This window comes from Leiobunum rupestre, chromosome 9 (genome assembly GCF_980474605.1).
Source record: "Leiobunum rupestre chromosome 9, qqLeiRupe1.1.hap1, whole genome shotgun sequence".
NCBI classification, from domain to species: Eukaryota; Metazoa; Arthropoda; class Arachnida; order Opiliones; family Sclerosomatidae; genus Leiobunum; species Leiobunum rupestre.
Genome location: NC_143392.1, coordinates 22760225 through 22776065, shown reverse-complemented (window position 1 = coordinate 22776065; position 15841 = coordinate 22760225). Strand labels below are relative to the sequence as shown.

Genomic DNA, 15841 nt, shown 5'->3' with positions numbered 1-15841 from the left:
TATTTTCTGTGGCATCTTCTCGAGTTTTCATTTCTGCTTTTGCGAGAATATCTTAAAAAATAAACAAATATCGTTCATCCGTAGCCTATTACTATTAATATGAAATAGACGCTTCTGTTTTGATCTTATTAATGAACCTTATTAAAATGTGCCCCTAGAAAGTTTCTGAGACTCGTATTGTTATTCTTCTCTCGAGAAAACTCTTATTGCTCTGAGCCGAAAAAGTAATTTCCAAATAAAATATTCCAAGGCGTCCTTTCTCATTTCGATCTCGAGTTTTCTCGGCTTTTCTCTCATTATTTCGCGTTTTTACTTTTACGCCAGTCGAGGATGAAATATTGCGAATCTCTTTCGCTGGTGTTAGTCGCCGTTGCCGCCGGCTACTAAGGGGGAAGTCAGCAATAACTCTAAAAATAAGACGTTCTTACGACACTCCCTAATTCTACAATAATTAAGATATTAAACCTCGGTTTTTTGGATAATTTTGTTAGTCAATCATTGAAGAATTTCTTTTTAATATTTAATTTTAAATATTTTACTAACTTAAGTATTTGGAAACTGGCGGCCTTGAAAAAATCTGAACTAGTGGACCGATTTTTAAAATTAAAACAGCTGTCCATAGGTTTGACATAAAGCTAGTTTACGATTGAAAACGGCACCGCTAGCCCAAAGAAACTAATTTTATATTCAATTAAAACTGTATTTTTGAGTAGTTAGCCTAACTGACGCGGTAAGTCGCTACGGTCTTGGTAGGCGACTTTCTTAAAAAATAGAAAAATTGAAATGTAACGCGCTAAAGTATCGTTTTATTCCACGAGCGAATATTTCAGCGCGAGTTCTTTTTTTAAATGCGCGCGCGCTGCTCTTCACTTTAACAGCACCACGAGTTTAACTCAATCACGTGAAATTGCAGCCAGAGACGTCATTGGTTATTTTAACCAACTTGGGGATTTTAAGCCCAATTTGATAGAAGTCGGTGAAAGCTCTTGTGACTAGTGTTAATTTGGTTTGAATTGTATTTCCCGGTTCATGACAGTTCGCTTTCGCACCGTCCCGGTCACGACTGAGCTGAAGGCGTTCTCGGACGCCGTGGACGTCTACATGCTGGACCCCAACCGGACCATCATGAAACGCTGGCTGTCCAGGCAGACTAATTTGGGAGCGGTCAGTCTCGAATATGGTCTCTCGGAATTGCCCGTTTTCGGTAACTGGACGATACAAGTTGTGGCTCAGGTATTATTCATTCGTTATAAGTTGTTTTATTGCTAATTTTTCGTTAAATTCTTAAATGCATAAAGTTAGTAAATGAAATAGCATATATAGTCCTATAAAATCCTATAATTTTTAAATATAGTCCTATATTATTAGAAATATAATCCTATTTTTCCTATAAAAAATTGATGATTCGAGTGGGGGCGCGGTAGGCGCTATCTAGACTCGTTTCGGTCGCGAATAATTTGATAAAATCGGTAAATATATTTTAAATCCATATTCAGTGTATTTCTTACATCTTATTATATCGTAAGGCGGAGTAATACATGTGGTACATTTTGAACCGTGATGCGGTTTACACATCCGCCGTTTTGTGTGAAATTCGCCCCATTGAACATCTTTCATTTTATTGGTATAGTTGGATGCTTATTTCACCAGCGGTTATAAACTTAGGCTGTTAGCTATTTAATTTGATTGTATCACTTGATTTACAAAAAATATTTTTGAACTTGTAGGGCCAAGTTGAAGAGAAAGCTTTCGCCGTGGAAGAATACTGTAATTAATAGTTTTTATTTCGTTAGTTTGTGTGATTTTAATATCACTATCTTCGTAATTATTATTGCTCGAATCTACTGCTTAGGCCTTGTCTGTAGCACAGGCCATGCTGACTAATTTGTAAGTATTTTATTTTATAAATCTCAACATTTATATCACAATATTTTAAATTCTAAATATTAGTCAACCTATTTAAAGTTGTAAAGTTTGGCAACTTTTATTTTTACAAATAAAACTATTACATTAATAATAAAGATTTTCTTAAAGGCCTAGGTTTTCTTCTGCCGGTCACCCTTTAAATTTACTTTCCTGTCGAACAAATATCCTGGTGGTAGGCCAACGTGTTCTGCGGTTGATTTACAACCAGGGTATTTGTTCAGCGAGAAGTAAACTTAAAGGGTGACAGACAGAAGAAAACCTAGGTCTTTAAGCCTAACCTAAAAAATTCGAAATTTTTTACTTATATATACAACTTTTAACAATAGATATAGGTTAATTAATATTTCGATTTTAAAATAAAGTAATTTAAATATTGAGATTTATTAAAAAAAATACTTCGAAAATAGTCTTAGTCTTCAAACGCTATCGTACGAAGCTGTCATGCAGCCAATACCGGCCGTAGCCTACGTGATATAATCACCACGGCCTATGCTATAACCAAGGCCTTAGCAGTAGACTCGAAGTACATGCGTAAATTTGCGGCGAATTCAAAGTACCAGAAAATATTTTTTTATTCCGAACATGCACGGGCCTTGATTAATTACGTAGTTAGTAGAAATATTAACGAGAAATGGCATGGTATTTGTAATTGTTTCAGATCAAACCCGTTTCGAAGTGAACGTAACCATGCCTTCCTTCTTCATGGAAACCAATGAAGACATCTACGGCTCCGTTATGGCCAAGTACGTCTTTTACACTTTAATTCGTCTCTTCAGGAATCCATATCTCTACTTGGAATGCTTATCGCGGCAGATTTTCGTCTCGATGTAGCTGACGGTTTTTTAGACGTCACTATGTTAATTTATCAAACAACAACGTGAGAGGTAAGCGCGCGCAGAGGGGATTTTTTTTATCTCACAGGAGGGGCCAAAACCGTCAGAGTGATCGTACCATACTCGATACGGCAGGATAAGCATTCCCAGTAGAGGTATGGATTCCTGGTCTCTTTAGTGAAATATCTTCCCGAAATTAATGTTGTTAAGCGAAGTGCGGTGGCGGAGTGGTTAGCACTTTCGCCTCACAGCATGAGGAGCCGGGTTCGATCCCAGCTTGTGGCACTGGGTGAGAACTCGTAGAGTTGGCCGGTTCTCTCCCCACGGGTTTAAAGGGTTTTCCGCCGAGCTCTTCGGTTTCGACCCCATAAAAACTTGTAGAGATTAACGGTAATAGTGAGTGTAGGGAGCCGCTGTTGTTGGCATGCAGGGCTTGACACCACCCTCCTACACATTGTAACCCGGCCACCAGTAATTGGTTTCGCTAGTCAATATTTGACTTAGGCCTGTGTGGTTCCTTGGGTATTAGCTTATCTGATTATTATTATTATCTCGGTATTATGGTAGCTAGACTAAAAATCGTTTCAGCATTGTCATTACCCCTCAAGATAAATATATACATTCTGGATCACACCCTGTATTTAATTCCACATCCATCTTGACGAAATGTATCTTTTAACCGCCTTTCATAAACGAAATTTGGCAACTTTCTTGATGTCTCTTCGCCAACTTGTTAGGTCGCGATATAAGTTGAGAGTTTAGATCGTATTTTATCGAATATCAGTCGGTCGTCCATCATCATGGCTGACCTGGTTTGTGTGTTCTCTTTTCTCCGCAGCTACACGAGCGGAGTTCCGCTCATCGGCAATTTAACCCTGGTGGCCAAAGTGGAATCGTTGACCAATACCGGCCGGCGTCGCTACGATCAAACTCCAGTTATTGAACAAACCCTCAAATACGTAAGTTCTACTTTTCTCTTTATTTTGGCCCGATACCTCGATTCTTATACTCCTTATAATATAAATTAAATCGATTTTTAACTTTTTTGTCGTGAATTTTTATACGCTTATACCAATGATCGAATCGTTTTCTGGTGAAAAATTAATTTTAAACGGTATCGGAAACCGCTTTGTACATTTTATTTTCTAACTTGACCAACTACGAGTTTACTCCCGTTCAAACCTTCTGCAATCTTTAGAGTTGTTGTTGTAGTCGTAATACCATTTAACGGTAAAAACGAATAGATTACATTTAGAAACATTCAAAATGTGTTCATATTTACAGGGAAACATTTCGAGATGTTTCTCCCAGATTTTTGTTCAAACTCGGGGGTTGAGTAGACCCGCGTGTACCTTGAAAGCTACTAAAGGGAAAAGTGTCAAGTGGAAATAGCCTAAGTGATATAACTTCCTATGGTTATATAGTTACTATTTTGGTTGTGTAACTAGTCATAAAACGTAATAAACAGTATATTTTTACCATTTTAGGTAGATTTTCAGTCACTATTTAATCACTTTTCGGTCACTTTTTTAAACTTTTTAGTCACTAAACTAGTGTTGTTAATTTTCCGAGCGGGAAATTTTCCGACTTACAACACTACACTAAACTCACTAAATTCTACTGTCTAAGTGAGTATCAGGCCTGAATCCGTGGTTTCCCATGCTATTTTACGTAGAGAAAGTGGACCACGGATTTCTTTATTTAACAGTGTTAACAACGGCCTCACATATTACCGACTTGTTAACAAAGCTCGTGAGAAAAAATTAACATTTTAATTTACGCACAAAAAGCTCTAGTTTTCGGTAAAATTTTAGAGTCGGTGTTACATTATTGTTATCACGCTACAACTTTAAAATTGAACAGAAAACGGTCGTAGTATTTATTTGATTACATAATATTCAACCCAATCTCATTAGACCGAAAACATCATATCTTTAGAATGATTCTCTTTTCCCAGCTCAGTGACGGGATGCGGTTATATGAGAATTAAATAAAATTAAGTAGCCGATATTTAAACACAATTAGCGAATAATATTTAACTGCGGATTTGGTTAGTTTAGGTTGCGGTTTTCCTGTTGTATTATAATCAAGAATGTATTTATTTATACTCAGGGAGAATGAATATGTCGAGACTATCGACGGACACGTTGAGCCCCTAACCCCGTCCCGCTAAGGGGGGGAGGGAAAAAGGAGGCGGTCTTATTTTTTGTGTCCTCGCTGCAGCGTTAATCGCGTCGAAAAACGTAATTTTTAAGAACCAATGAGATTGCAGTATTATTTGGTTTTATTAAAGCGGAGGAGCATACCGGGGGCCCCAACGGGTGGAATTGGAGAAACGCTACAAATAATCTCGACATATTCATTATCCCTGAGTATAAATAAATACATTCTTGTTATAATAAAAAGAAAATTATGCACGCATTATTTATTAAAAATTTTATATAGTAATTAACCGCCAAATATGCGTTTATTTGGTCGAATGGACAACAATAACCTTTTCCCACGAGCTAACGTAAGCAGTCCGTAAATTGCGAGGTTATTGCCAATAAATATTTTATCCGAATTGAATGTGAACTCATTAAAAAATTAATTGAAATTACTCTCTACTGTCGACAGATGTCGTTTTTTCAACGTGGCAAAGCAACGCTACCTGGTGCCCATTTTAGAGCCGCTAATCTCAGCCCTTTTCCCATATTTATCCAAGAACATTTTTGTTTTCAAATCAAATAACGAGCTTCGGAAACTTCAAAGTTCTTAGCCGCATCTGAAATCTCCCAAACATACTGTTTAAATAATTCTCGGCAAGAGCCTATTAATTTTCAAATTAGCGTCATTCACGGCAGTTTCACCGTATTCTCGGTATCGCTTTCCGTAAATGGGAAAAGTGGCTCTTACACCGAAGCGGCGAGCTTCCAAATTTACATATTTCATAGAATGTTTCTCTCGTAATATTTTTAACTGCAGAAAGCCACTTTAGATGGCGCCCCGTCATTTAATAATGGCCGCGCACGTAAACCTTAAAAATATTTCTGGAGATAATTTCCGAATTCGCGCCCCGAAAACGCCTTAAAATTCTCGTAATTAGTTCCTTAAAATTCCCGAAATAATCCGCCCAGGGGGGGGGGTCGACTGGAAACGTTCTGCCCCTTTAGGAAGCGCTATGCCGTAAAACACGTCGCACATTCGCCTCTCGGCAGTCAAGCTCCAAGGCTAGCCTATTTTCGTAGCGGCTCTTAGGTGGTACAGATTTTTAAGATAAAATTAAGTGGACGTAAGTCGTAAGCTTAAAACTACAAAGTTTAAAATTAACTAATAGCAATTAACGAAGAATAAAAATTCTAAGTATAGTTTGTTGTTTTTCCTTAAAATGTTAATTTTTATTATTTTTCTAAACGGTGCTCCCAAAAGTTTATAATATAGTTGCATAAGTATAAAAGTACCGTAGTGACGTAATCATAAGAAAAAAATCGACGTAAAAAATTTCCGGTATTTTTTATGTGTTCCCATAACTTCCTTTAGTTACACTATTTTTTTATTTTTTTCTATATTTGTGGAATTTTTCAGGCTTAACCTGTTGCAATTATGTTCTTTTTTTATCAAAATCGACAAAGCTAGAAAAAGGTTTAGAAATATTATAAATCTTCGCTCGCTCAACCAATTATCAAACCAAATTCCCTTTAAAAACCATGGAGTTTCAATTCATAAGTACACGAACTGGAAAAACAGGGAATTTGGAAATGTTTCCAAAAGGTCAGGGAATTTGAAAATGGTCCAAAAAAGTAAGGGAAATTTAAAAAAAGAACATAATTGCAACAGGTTAAGCCTGAAAAATTCCACAAATAAATTTTTGAAAGCTGTTTTAAAAATACTTTATAAATATTTTTCAATGATTTACCCCAAACCATTCATTTATTCAACAAAAACGGTCAGGAAAAAGTTGTCATTTGGTCAGGGAAAACCTGGAAATGTCAGGGAATGTAATTCCGGCAATTTCGTACGAACCCTGCTTTATTTTCCAGTAATTTTAATGGACTTTATCCTATATTTCCAGTAATTTTAATGGACTTTATCCTATATTTTCCAGTAATTTTAATGGACTTTATCCTATATTTTCCAGTAATTTTAATGGACTTTATCCTATATTTTCCCGTAATTTTAATGGGCTTCATCCTATATTTTCCAGTAATTTTAATGGACTTTATCCTATATTTTCCAGTAATTTTAATAGACTTTATCCTATATTTTCCTTTATTTTGCAAAACAAATCCCTCTTTTAAAATCCTTTAAATCGTCTAAAAGTTTCCAATTTTTCCTATAAATTTTTTTTTGAGTTCTCTGTGGTCACCCTGAGTCTAAGTAACGAATAACTCTCAATAAAAATGAGTCAAGAGATCACAAAGAATAGTATCATACTTACGAAACTATCTAATTTACTTACGTTGGCACGACAATGTATATCGTGAATCTTACCTGAAACTATTTGTAAAAGCGTACTTCAGTCTTTATCCTCGCTGTCCAATGGCGTCGAAACTCGGCTCTCTTACCCGTATTTATGTCCTCTAATAATACTTAAAGGGCCTTTGCAGCGAGCGAAAAGAGAGAACAAGCCCCCCTGGCTAGAACTGGACGCTGGCGAGTCGTTGGAGCGCGCTAAATTGTTTTTGTCACTTCTCTTTTCCAGTTCGAAGGTTACACGGAGTTCAGGTTTTCGATGCGCGAATTGCAACGCTACGTTTCTCGTCTGGATCGAACTCGAGTGACCGTGACGGCCTTCGTGGGCGAGCGCTACCTGGACATGATAGAGAGCGGATACGCTCAAGCCATCATCTTCAACTCGAGCGTGAAGTTGGAATTTTTAGGATCTTCCCCTCAAGTCTTCAAACCCGCCATGCCTTTCAAAGCTTACGTGAGTATATTTCTTCCTTAGTTCACTCTTCTATCCCTCCATCTTCTCATCCCGTCTCATTACTCGTTTAATGGGGGGGAATTGTTCACGAATACTTGGCTCGTCAGGCCAACGCGTGTTTCTCAAAAACTATGAAATGTTGGTAAACATTTTTTTTCCATAAGCAAAGTTTCCACAGTATCTAGAAAACCTGCAATTATCGGAAATGCCTGAGAATTGTAAAATGGGCTACAAAAGTCTGGGGATTTTTCAATTTGGCTACAAAAGTCTGATGATTTTTCAAATTGGCTACAAAAGTCTGAGGATTTTTCAAATTGGCTACAAAAGTCTGATGATTTTTCAAATTGGCTACAAAAGTCTGGGGATTTTTCAATTTGGCTACAAAAGTTTGGGGATTTTTCAAATTGGCTACAAAAGTCTGGGGATTTTTCAAATTGGCTACAAAAGTCTGGGGATTTTTCAAATTGGCTACAAAAGTCTGGGGATTTTTAAATTTGGCTACAAAAGTCTGATGATTTTTCGAATTGGCTACAAAAGTCTGATGATTTTTCAAATTGGCTACAAAAGTCTGGGGATTTTTCAAATTGCCTACAAAAGTGTGGGGATTTTTCAAATTGCCTACAAAAGTGTGGGATTTTTCAAATTGGCTACAAAAGTCTGGGGATTTTTCAAATTGGCTACAAAAGTCTGGGAATTTTTCAAATTGGCTACAAAAGTCTGGGAATTTGAAAATGGGCTGCAAAAGTCTGGGAATTTGAAGAATTAGTTTAAAGGAAAAGTCCAGGTTGGGTAAAACTTGGGTCTATTTGAAAGATCATGTTTAAATATACTAAAAAATATCAGTCGCAAAATAGTATCTTTTTTTAATGCCATTTTCTTTCGCCTTCCAGAACAGAGCGCTGTTAAAGCCTGTTATAGCGCGAACAGCGCGTGATTAAAGTCCTAAAACGTCACCCCGAAACAAAAAATGGCAGATCGCTTGGCGGTAAATTTCGCTCGATTAAAAATTAATTTATCGTCATTAAAAAAAGATACAATTTTGCGACTGATATTTTTGAGTATATTTAAACATGATCTTTCAAAAGACCCAAGTTTTACCCAACCTGGACTTTTCCTTTAATATTCAGTGTAAAGTCATACAATGAAATTTTTGTTGCACATGGAAAATATTGAACATTTACTTGAATATAACTTAAATCTTCCAAATATTGGCATAGAATAAGTGAGGGAAAAAATTATTTAAATGATCAGGAAAAATCTTTAATTTGAGTCTGAAAAACTGTGGTAACCCTTATAAGCGTATCAGTTGGTCATATTATACTGATAGGTATAATCTTATGGTTAAAGATAATTATAATCTTACGATTAAAAATAATTATCCTACGATTAAAAATAATTATCTTACGATTAAAAATAATTATCTGCTTTTGGTTAAAAATAACTATCATCTTTCGGTTAAAAATAACTATCATCTTTAGGTTAAAAATAACTCATCTTTTGGTTAAAAATAACTCATCTTTTGGTTAAAAATAACTCATCTTTTGGTTAAAAATTACTAACTTTTGGTTAAAAATAACTATCATCTTTTGGTTAAAAATAACTATATTTTGGTTAAAAATAACTATCTTTTGGTTAAAAATAACTATCTTTTGGTTAAAAATAACTATCTTTTGGTTAAAAATAACTATCATCTTTTGGTAAAAAATAACTATCATCTTTTGGTTAAAAATAACTATCATCTTTTGGTTAAAAATAACTATCATCCTTTGTTTAAAAATAACTATCATCTTTTGGTTAAAAATAACTCATCTTTTGGTTAAAAATTACTAACTTTTGGTTAAAAATAACTCATCTTTTGGTTAAAAATAACTATTTTGGTTAAAAATAACTATCTTTTGGTTAAAAATAACTATCATCTTTTGGTAAAAAATAACTATCATCTTTTGGTTAAAAATAACTATCATCTTTTGGTTAAAAATAACTATCATCTTTTGGTTAAAAATAACTATCATCTTTCGGTTAAAAATAACTATCATCTTTCGGTTAAAAATAACTATCATCTTTCGGTTAAAAATAACTATCATCTTTCGGTTAAAAATAACTATCATCTTTCGGTTAAAAATAACTATCATCTTTCGGTTAAAAATAACTATCATCTTATGGTTAAAAATAATTATTAACTTAAAATATATCGGCACTACATATTTTATTTTGGTAATTGTACAAATTTGAATATTCCCGGTCGATAAATGAAACATTTTTGACATCAGCCCTGATCGGAAAATGAAAAGATGGTTCCATTCTTAAAGAGTAAATACCTCTTTCATCTTTTCTACAAACGCAGTCGTCAATGCCGCAAATGCGGGCGTCGAGAAAAACATCTTTTGTCCTTAAGTCGTCGGTCTTTTTGAAGAAAATATTTCTCCGAATTTATCATTTTAATAACAACGGGAAATACAATAACTATCGCCGCCCGTATTGTTATTATATTTTGATCCTACAAGAAAGGCTTCCCCTCCTCTTAACAAGGCTTAGCGTCTTGTTTAATAAGAACGAGGCTTAGCTTCGAAATTTTATTTCGCCTGTTTTTCACTCTCTGAAATAGGGACGGCGAAGATTTTTAAGAATGGTAATTTTTATCTCAACGTCCTAAATCTTCCTTATTTTTTATTTCGTTGAAAAATGCAATTGGGCTCGGGAAAGACAAAGGAGTGTCGCTTAGAGGTGGATGGTAAAAATAAATGAAATACCGCTTATTTTCTTTGTCTACTGGTGAAAAATATCTTTGGAAGCGACTTCTTCCACTTGTCCTTTTTAACCATTTTCGGCCATCAGCTTAATTGGAATATTTTGAAGATTCTTCCACGCGTAACTTTCTCTGTCTTCGTTTTTCTTTTGGTTTTGATTTTCTGGGTTGGCCGTCCAAAAAGAGAAAGTTCAAAGTCGCCAAAGATTCGTTTCTGACGCCACGTCTGCGGGCCCGACAAATAATGGTTCTTTATTTTATCGGGGCCCGGGCCAGCTCTAGTCGGCCTTGGACGTCCGTATCAGATCCGTGTACCAGGCATAGTTGGCAAGAACCAGCCAAACTGGATTAAACTAGATTTAACCACCGAAAAATCCATGGTTAAAACCACTTTTTTATTAAAAAAATCATATTGAGGAATGAATTATAAATATTGAAAAAACTAAAACTTAACCATCACTTTTTGTCGTAAGTAATAAGAGCTAGATATAAGCAATTAGGGGATCTTAAAAATCATTTTAAGCCGCCATGATGGGGTATAAAATCAGGTAAATATAAGCCCGCTATACCTCACGCGCAAAAACGTCATTTTGGAATGGGGCAATTTTTGAATCTTAAAATTGATTTTGCGCGTGAAAATACGCCGCCATGTTAGGGTATAAAAGCGGGTAAATAAGCCTGCTTTACCTCAAAATGTAAAGGTACTGACTGTCTCGCGCAAAAACGTCATTTTGAAATCGGTAATGACAGTTGGATATAAGCAATTTGAGCATTTTTTTATTAGTAGTTTTAACCGGCTTAACCCACCGGTTACACCTTGATTTAACCATACTGGATTTTTTAATTTTTAAAAAAGCCGGTTTTTACACACAATCCTTAGGGATTTGTGTGTATTACGATCACCTACTGTGTAGCCGCCGCCGCCGCCGCCGTACACACTATTGCTCGCGGTACGTTAGTGGTACAAAGGCGATTGATATCTCAATCGATAGGCACTATTATAGCCTCGACGGGATTTTCGTAATTTTGGGATCGGAGCCCGAGAAGTTGGGCAAATGCCCAATTTACTATTTTTTGTGGTTTCGCTTTGTGTGGTTGATATTTTATTTAAAATTAAGTCCGATAACGTTAAAAAAAAATATTTTTGGTAAGGTTAGGATTCAGCGGATATACAACTTCAGTTATATCAGTAAATATTAAATTTAAGTATAGTTTCCTGGTTAATTTACGGGACCCCAATTTTCGCGGTTTTATATTTTCGCCTAAAAGTCTACATAACGTTCTTTAATTTAAGTCCGATTTTCATGAGAGTTATATTTTTGAATAGCTGTGGTTTCCCTTAACCCTAGATTTGCAATTACGTTGCTTAATTTTAATTCTAAGTGAGGTTTTTTCGACAGCGTATGCGGACCCCCGCAACTTCCGACATGGTAAATCCGCGTGTCTATAGAGTTTCAACGTGTTCCCAGAAGTAACAATAAGTGTGACCCCCAACGTTTTACGCACGTTTAACGCCCTTTTTACGCACGTCGTACGACAGGAAGTAGGTAAGTTAGATTTGATCAAAAATCACCAGTTTTGTTACTTCTAGGCTTATTCCAGCTTGGGTTGCAGCCGCGTTGGAAAAAGTTAATTTTAAGTGAGTTAATTAGCCATTTCGCGTCATACCTGAATTCTTTACGCGCTGAAGCTATATTCGCATTCCATTGCCTGCAATAACAATAACGTATGAACAGGCGCGTAAAAAATAAGTGTGACCCTAAATATTTGTTATGCCCAGAAGTTAAGCATAAGTGTGCCACTAAATATTTTTTTGACCAGCTGCCGTACACACGATTGCTCGCGGTACGTTAGTGGTACAAAGGCGATTGATATCTCAATCGGTAGGCACTATTATAGCCTCGACGGGATTTTCGTAATTTTTGGGGTCGGAGCCCGAGAAGTGGGGCATTTGCCCCCTTTAGTGTTTTTGGTCGATTGTCATATTTGAATTTCGTGCCAATTGATACAGGTGCCATCTAACTCGTTCGCGTTTCGCTACCTTATTTCCAAAACCAGGTAACTCGAAAAACTTGGTTTTTATAAAAATTAATTTAAATGAACGTTTTCGCGTTTCGCCACCTTATTTCCAAAACCAGGTAACTCGGAAAACTTGGTTTTTATAAAAATTAATTTAAATTAACGTGTTCGCGTTTCGCTACCTTATTTCCAAAACCAGGTAACTCGAAAAACTTGGTTTTTATAAAAATTAATTTAAATGAACGTGTTCGCGTTTCGCCACCTTATTTCCAAAACCAGGTAACTCGGAAAACTTGGACCTTATTTCCAAAACCAGTTAACTCGAAACGCTTGGTTTTTATACAAATTAATTTAAATGAAAGTGTTCGCGTTTCGCCACCTTATTTCCAAAACCAGTTAACTCGAAACGCTTGGTTTTTATACAAATTAATTTAAATGAACGTGTTCGCGTTTCGCCACCTTATTTCCAAAACCAGTTAACTCGAAACGCTTGGTTTATATACAAATTAATTTAAATGAACGTGTTCGCGTTCCGCCACCTTATTTCCAAAACCAGGTAACTCGAATAATTCTTTTCCGATAACATTCCTCTTGGGTTTATTAAGTTAATACATCAGTGGGATTGTGTGTACTCAAATGTCCGTGACATCTTGTTTCCAATCTTGGTACAAGGTCCCTGAAATACCTAAAAGCCCCTACTTTTTTTCGAGGTCCCTAAACCACCTTAAAATCGGAATTGGGTCCCTAACTCACCCTATTTCTAGTAAATTTTGTGAAAAAGTACCATCGGCTTATAATATGGAACCAGAATTGTATTGATTCACGTTTATAGCTATAATTTACTACATTAGATGGCGCCACGAGCTCGGCTAAATTGAAATATTCGGTAAAATTCATAGTGGCCTCTTTGTCGTAAAGTTGAACTATTATATATAATTTTGAGTAAATATTTTTACAAATTAAAACTAAAGTCAGTTTTAGAAATAACCTATTTTAAAAGTCATTTTTGTAAAAATTTAAGTTAAATTAAGATCTCATTTTTAATAAAATGGTCCATATATAGGGTTCGTAACCAACTGGAAAAGTCGGGGAATTTTAAAAGGTTTCCAAAAGGTCGGGGAATTTGAAAATAATTCCATAATGTCAGGGAAAAGTCAAGGAATTTGAAAATGGTCCCAAATAGTAAGGGGATTTTAAAATGACCCCAAAAAAATCAACCAAATATATTTTTGAAAGAAAATATTTTCCAAGATTTTTACCTCAAACCATTCATTTATTCTCCAAAAATGGTCAGGGAAAATTTGGCAATTTGGTCAGGGAAAACCTGGAAATGTCAGGGAATTTAACTCCAGAAATTTTGTACGAACCCTGATGTATTTGGTTCCTACTTTTCAAAATGTTGTTCCTATTTCACCCAATTTCTAGCCTGAAAAATCCTGTAGGACACGCGTGAAATCGGTAGTTTTCTATAAATAAAATTAGCGACCCCTGGTGTGTAAAAGAAAAGAGAACAACGAGAGAGTGGGGGGGGGGTGGAGTGGATGCGTTCGCCAGAAGCGGTCAAGCGAGAATATATATTGGTCATCTTTCCTCAGATCGCCGCTTCCTATTACGACGGGTCGCCGCTGCCCAAGTGGAGGCTCAACTCTCAGCGCCTCGAGATCCGGCCAGCCGTGACTTACTCGAACGGGCGCACTCGGGCCCTCGAGATGCGCCGCGAACAGATGACCCCCGCCGAGGCCGGCATTTGGGAGATGGACATTGATCTGCGTTCGGAACTCGCCAAGAAAGATCTTGTCAACGATGTCCGTTCTCTCACTATCCAGGTCAGTGCTCCCAACTCTTCATCATCTCCGCTTTCATTTGCCGTTGATTTCGACCAATTATGTTTTCCGTGACTCAACCGATTTTGGTCACAACTTTTATCTCCCACTAGTCACCCCTAATACCCTTTTCACCTAGGAGCAACAAACACAGCACCCCACACAAGGAGAATGCAACCCGTCAAAAGTCGTGCATTAAATTCGGAAATTGTCTTCCCCCCCCCCCTTTCCTTAAACGCTCAGCGTAAAGGCTCGTCCAATGAAATTTGTACATAACACTGCGTTAGCGTGTTTAAAGGCCAGCTGCGTTCTACTTGTGTTTGTCACTCCTAGCGTTTCACAAGCAGACCGCGAAACCTGGTTTAGTTTTTATCATACATATTTCGATACAGAGAGTTAACATTAGCTGTGTTCACACTAGCCACTTTGGAACCGTTTTTAAACGGTTTTGAAAGCTAAAATTGGACATTTTCCATGTCAAGTGTATTAATAGCCATACGATAAATACATTCGACAGCAAAATTTTACAATTTGTACTTTCGAAACAGTTTTAAAACGGTTCCAAAGTGTCTAGTGTGAACGCGGCTAAAGTGGGATGACGGAGTGGTTAGCACTTTCGCTTCGCGGTAATAGGAGCCGATTTCTATCCCAGCTAGTAGCATTGGGTTAAAACTCGGTATTATAAGTCGCAAGATGACTTGGGCCTAAGGTGGTGCATTACTGCATTGGGTATTAGCCTAGCTGATTATTCTTAGCAACATTTGCCAAATAATTCGTACGATAAGAACTCTAACAAATGACACCAAACCCGTAAATTGAAAAAAAATATTTATTTTAAAATTTATTTTGACCATTTATCAAACTGTATCCCAAACGTACGTACTTAGAGCCGTAGCAAAACTTGGAATAGAGGTATTGGGTATCATTCTCTCATTAGAAGGGGAACGGTTCAATGTTAGTCTGGATAAAGTGACGCTGATTTATAGTCTCAGTCGACGGGTCATTTGGAGGCGCGAAACTCCGCAAATCGAAAGTGAAAATAAATCTTATTTTCAGGCCTTCTACAACGACGACTCCGGAGAGAGGGCCATGGCCGAACTGGTGGTGTACTCCGCCTACGCCCCTTACGACCGACGCCTCCAAGTCACCACCAGCACCAAAGCTCCCAAGGTAAATGTTTATTATCCATTGGGAAGGCCAGGTCGAGGAAAACGGATATCTAATTGCTTCTTTGCAGGTTGGAGAGTACATCATCTTTCATGTCAGATCGGACTATTACGTCGATAAATTTGTCTACGTGGTAAGTTGCGCTTTACGGATAAATGAATAAACACGCTTATAGGAACGCTCGTCCAGAATTAATGTATGTGTATATTGGTCCCCTAGAAATCGCTCCTCCATTCCTCCTGTTTGAACTTTAATTTAGATTAATTAAACTAGAGTTAATGCTTCAATGATTCGATTTATATCTCTCGAGCTAACGTATCTAAAGATTACGACTTTATAAATGGTTCAACTTTAGCTTCTATTTGGGGTTAAATAAGTCTAATCAACTATTTCCGCTGTTCGGCTATTTGGTTGCATTTGC

At 36.6% G+C, this 15841-nt stretch overlaps 1 protein-coding gene across 4 annotated transcripts in view; it reads left to right on the top strand.

Moving 5' to 3' along the window:
* Mcr (macroglobulin complement-related) overlaps positions 1-15841 on the top strand; it is a 357065-nt gene that overhangs the window by 323096 nt on the left and 18128 nt on the right. For all 4 annotated transcript variants that reach the window (XM_090158889.1, XM_090158887.1, XM_090158888.1 and 1 more), the window contains 8 exons: positions 1037-1233; positions 1728-1767; positions 2585-2669; positions 3598-3718; positions 7441-7665; positions 14026-14256; positions 15310-15423; positions 15491-15553. In XM_090158889.1, coding sequence (XP_090015015.1) covers positions 1037-1233; positions 1728-1767; positions 2585-2669; positions 3598-3718; positions 7441-7665; positions 14026-14256; positions 15310-15423; positions 15491-15553 — 1076 coding nt within the window. The remainder of the gene's footprint in view (positions 1-1036; positions 1234-1727; positions 1768-2584; positions 2670-3597; positions 3719-7440; positions 7666-14025; positions 14257-15309; positions 15424-15490; positions 15554-15841) is intronic.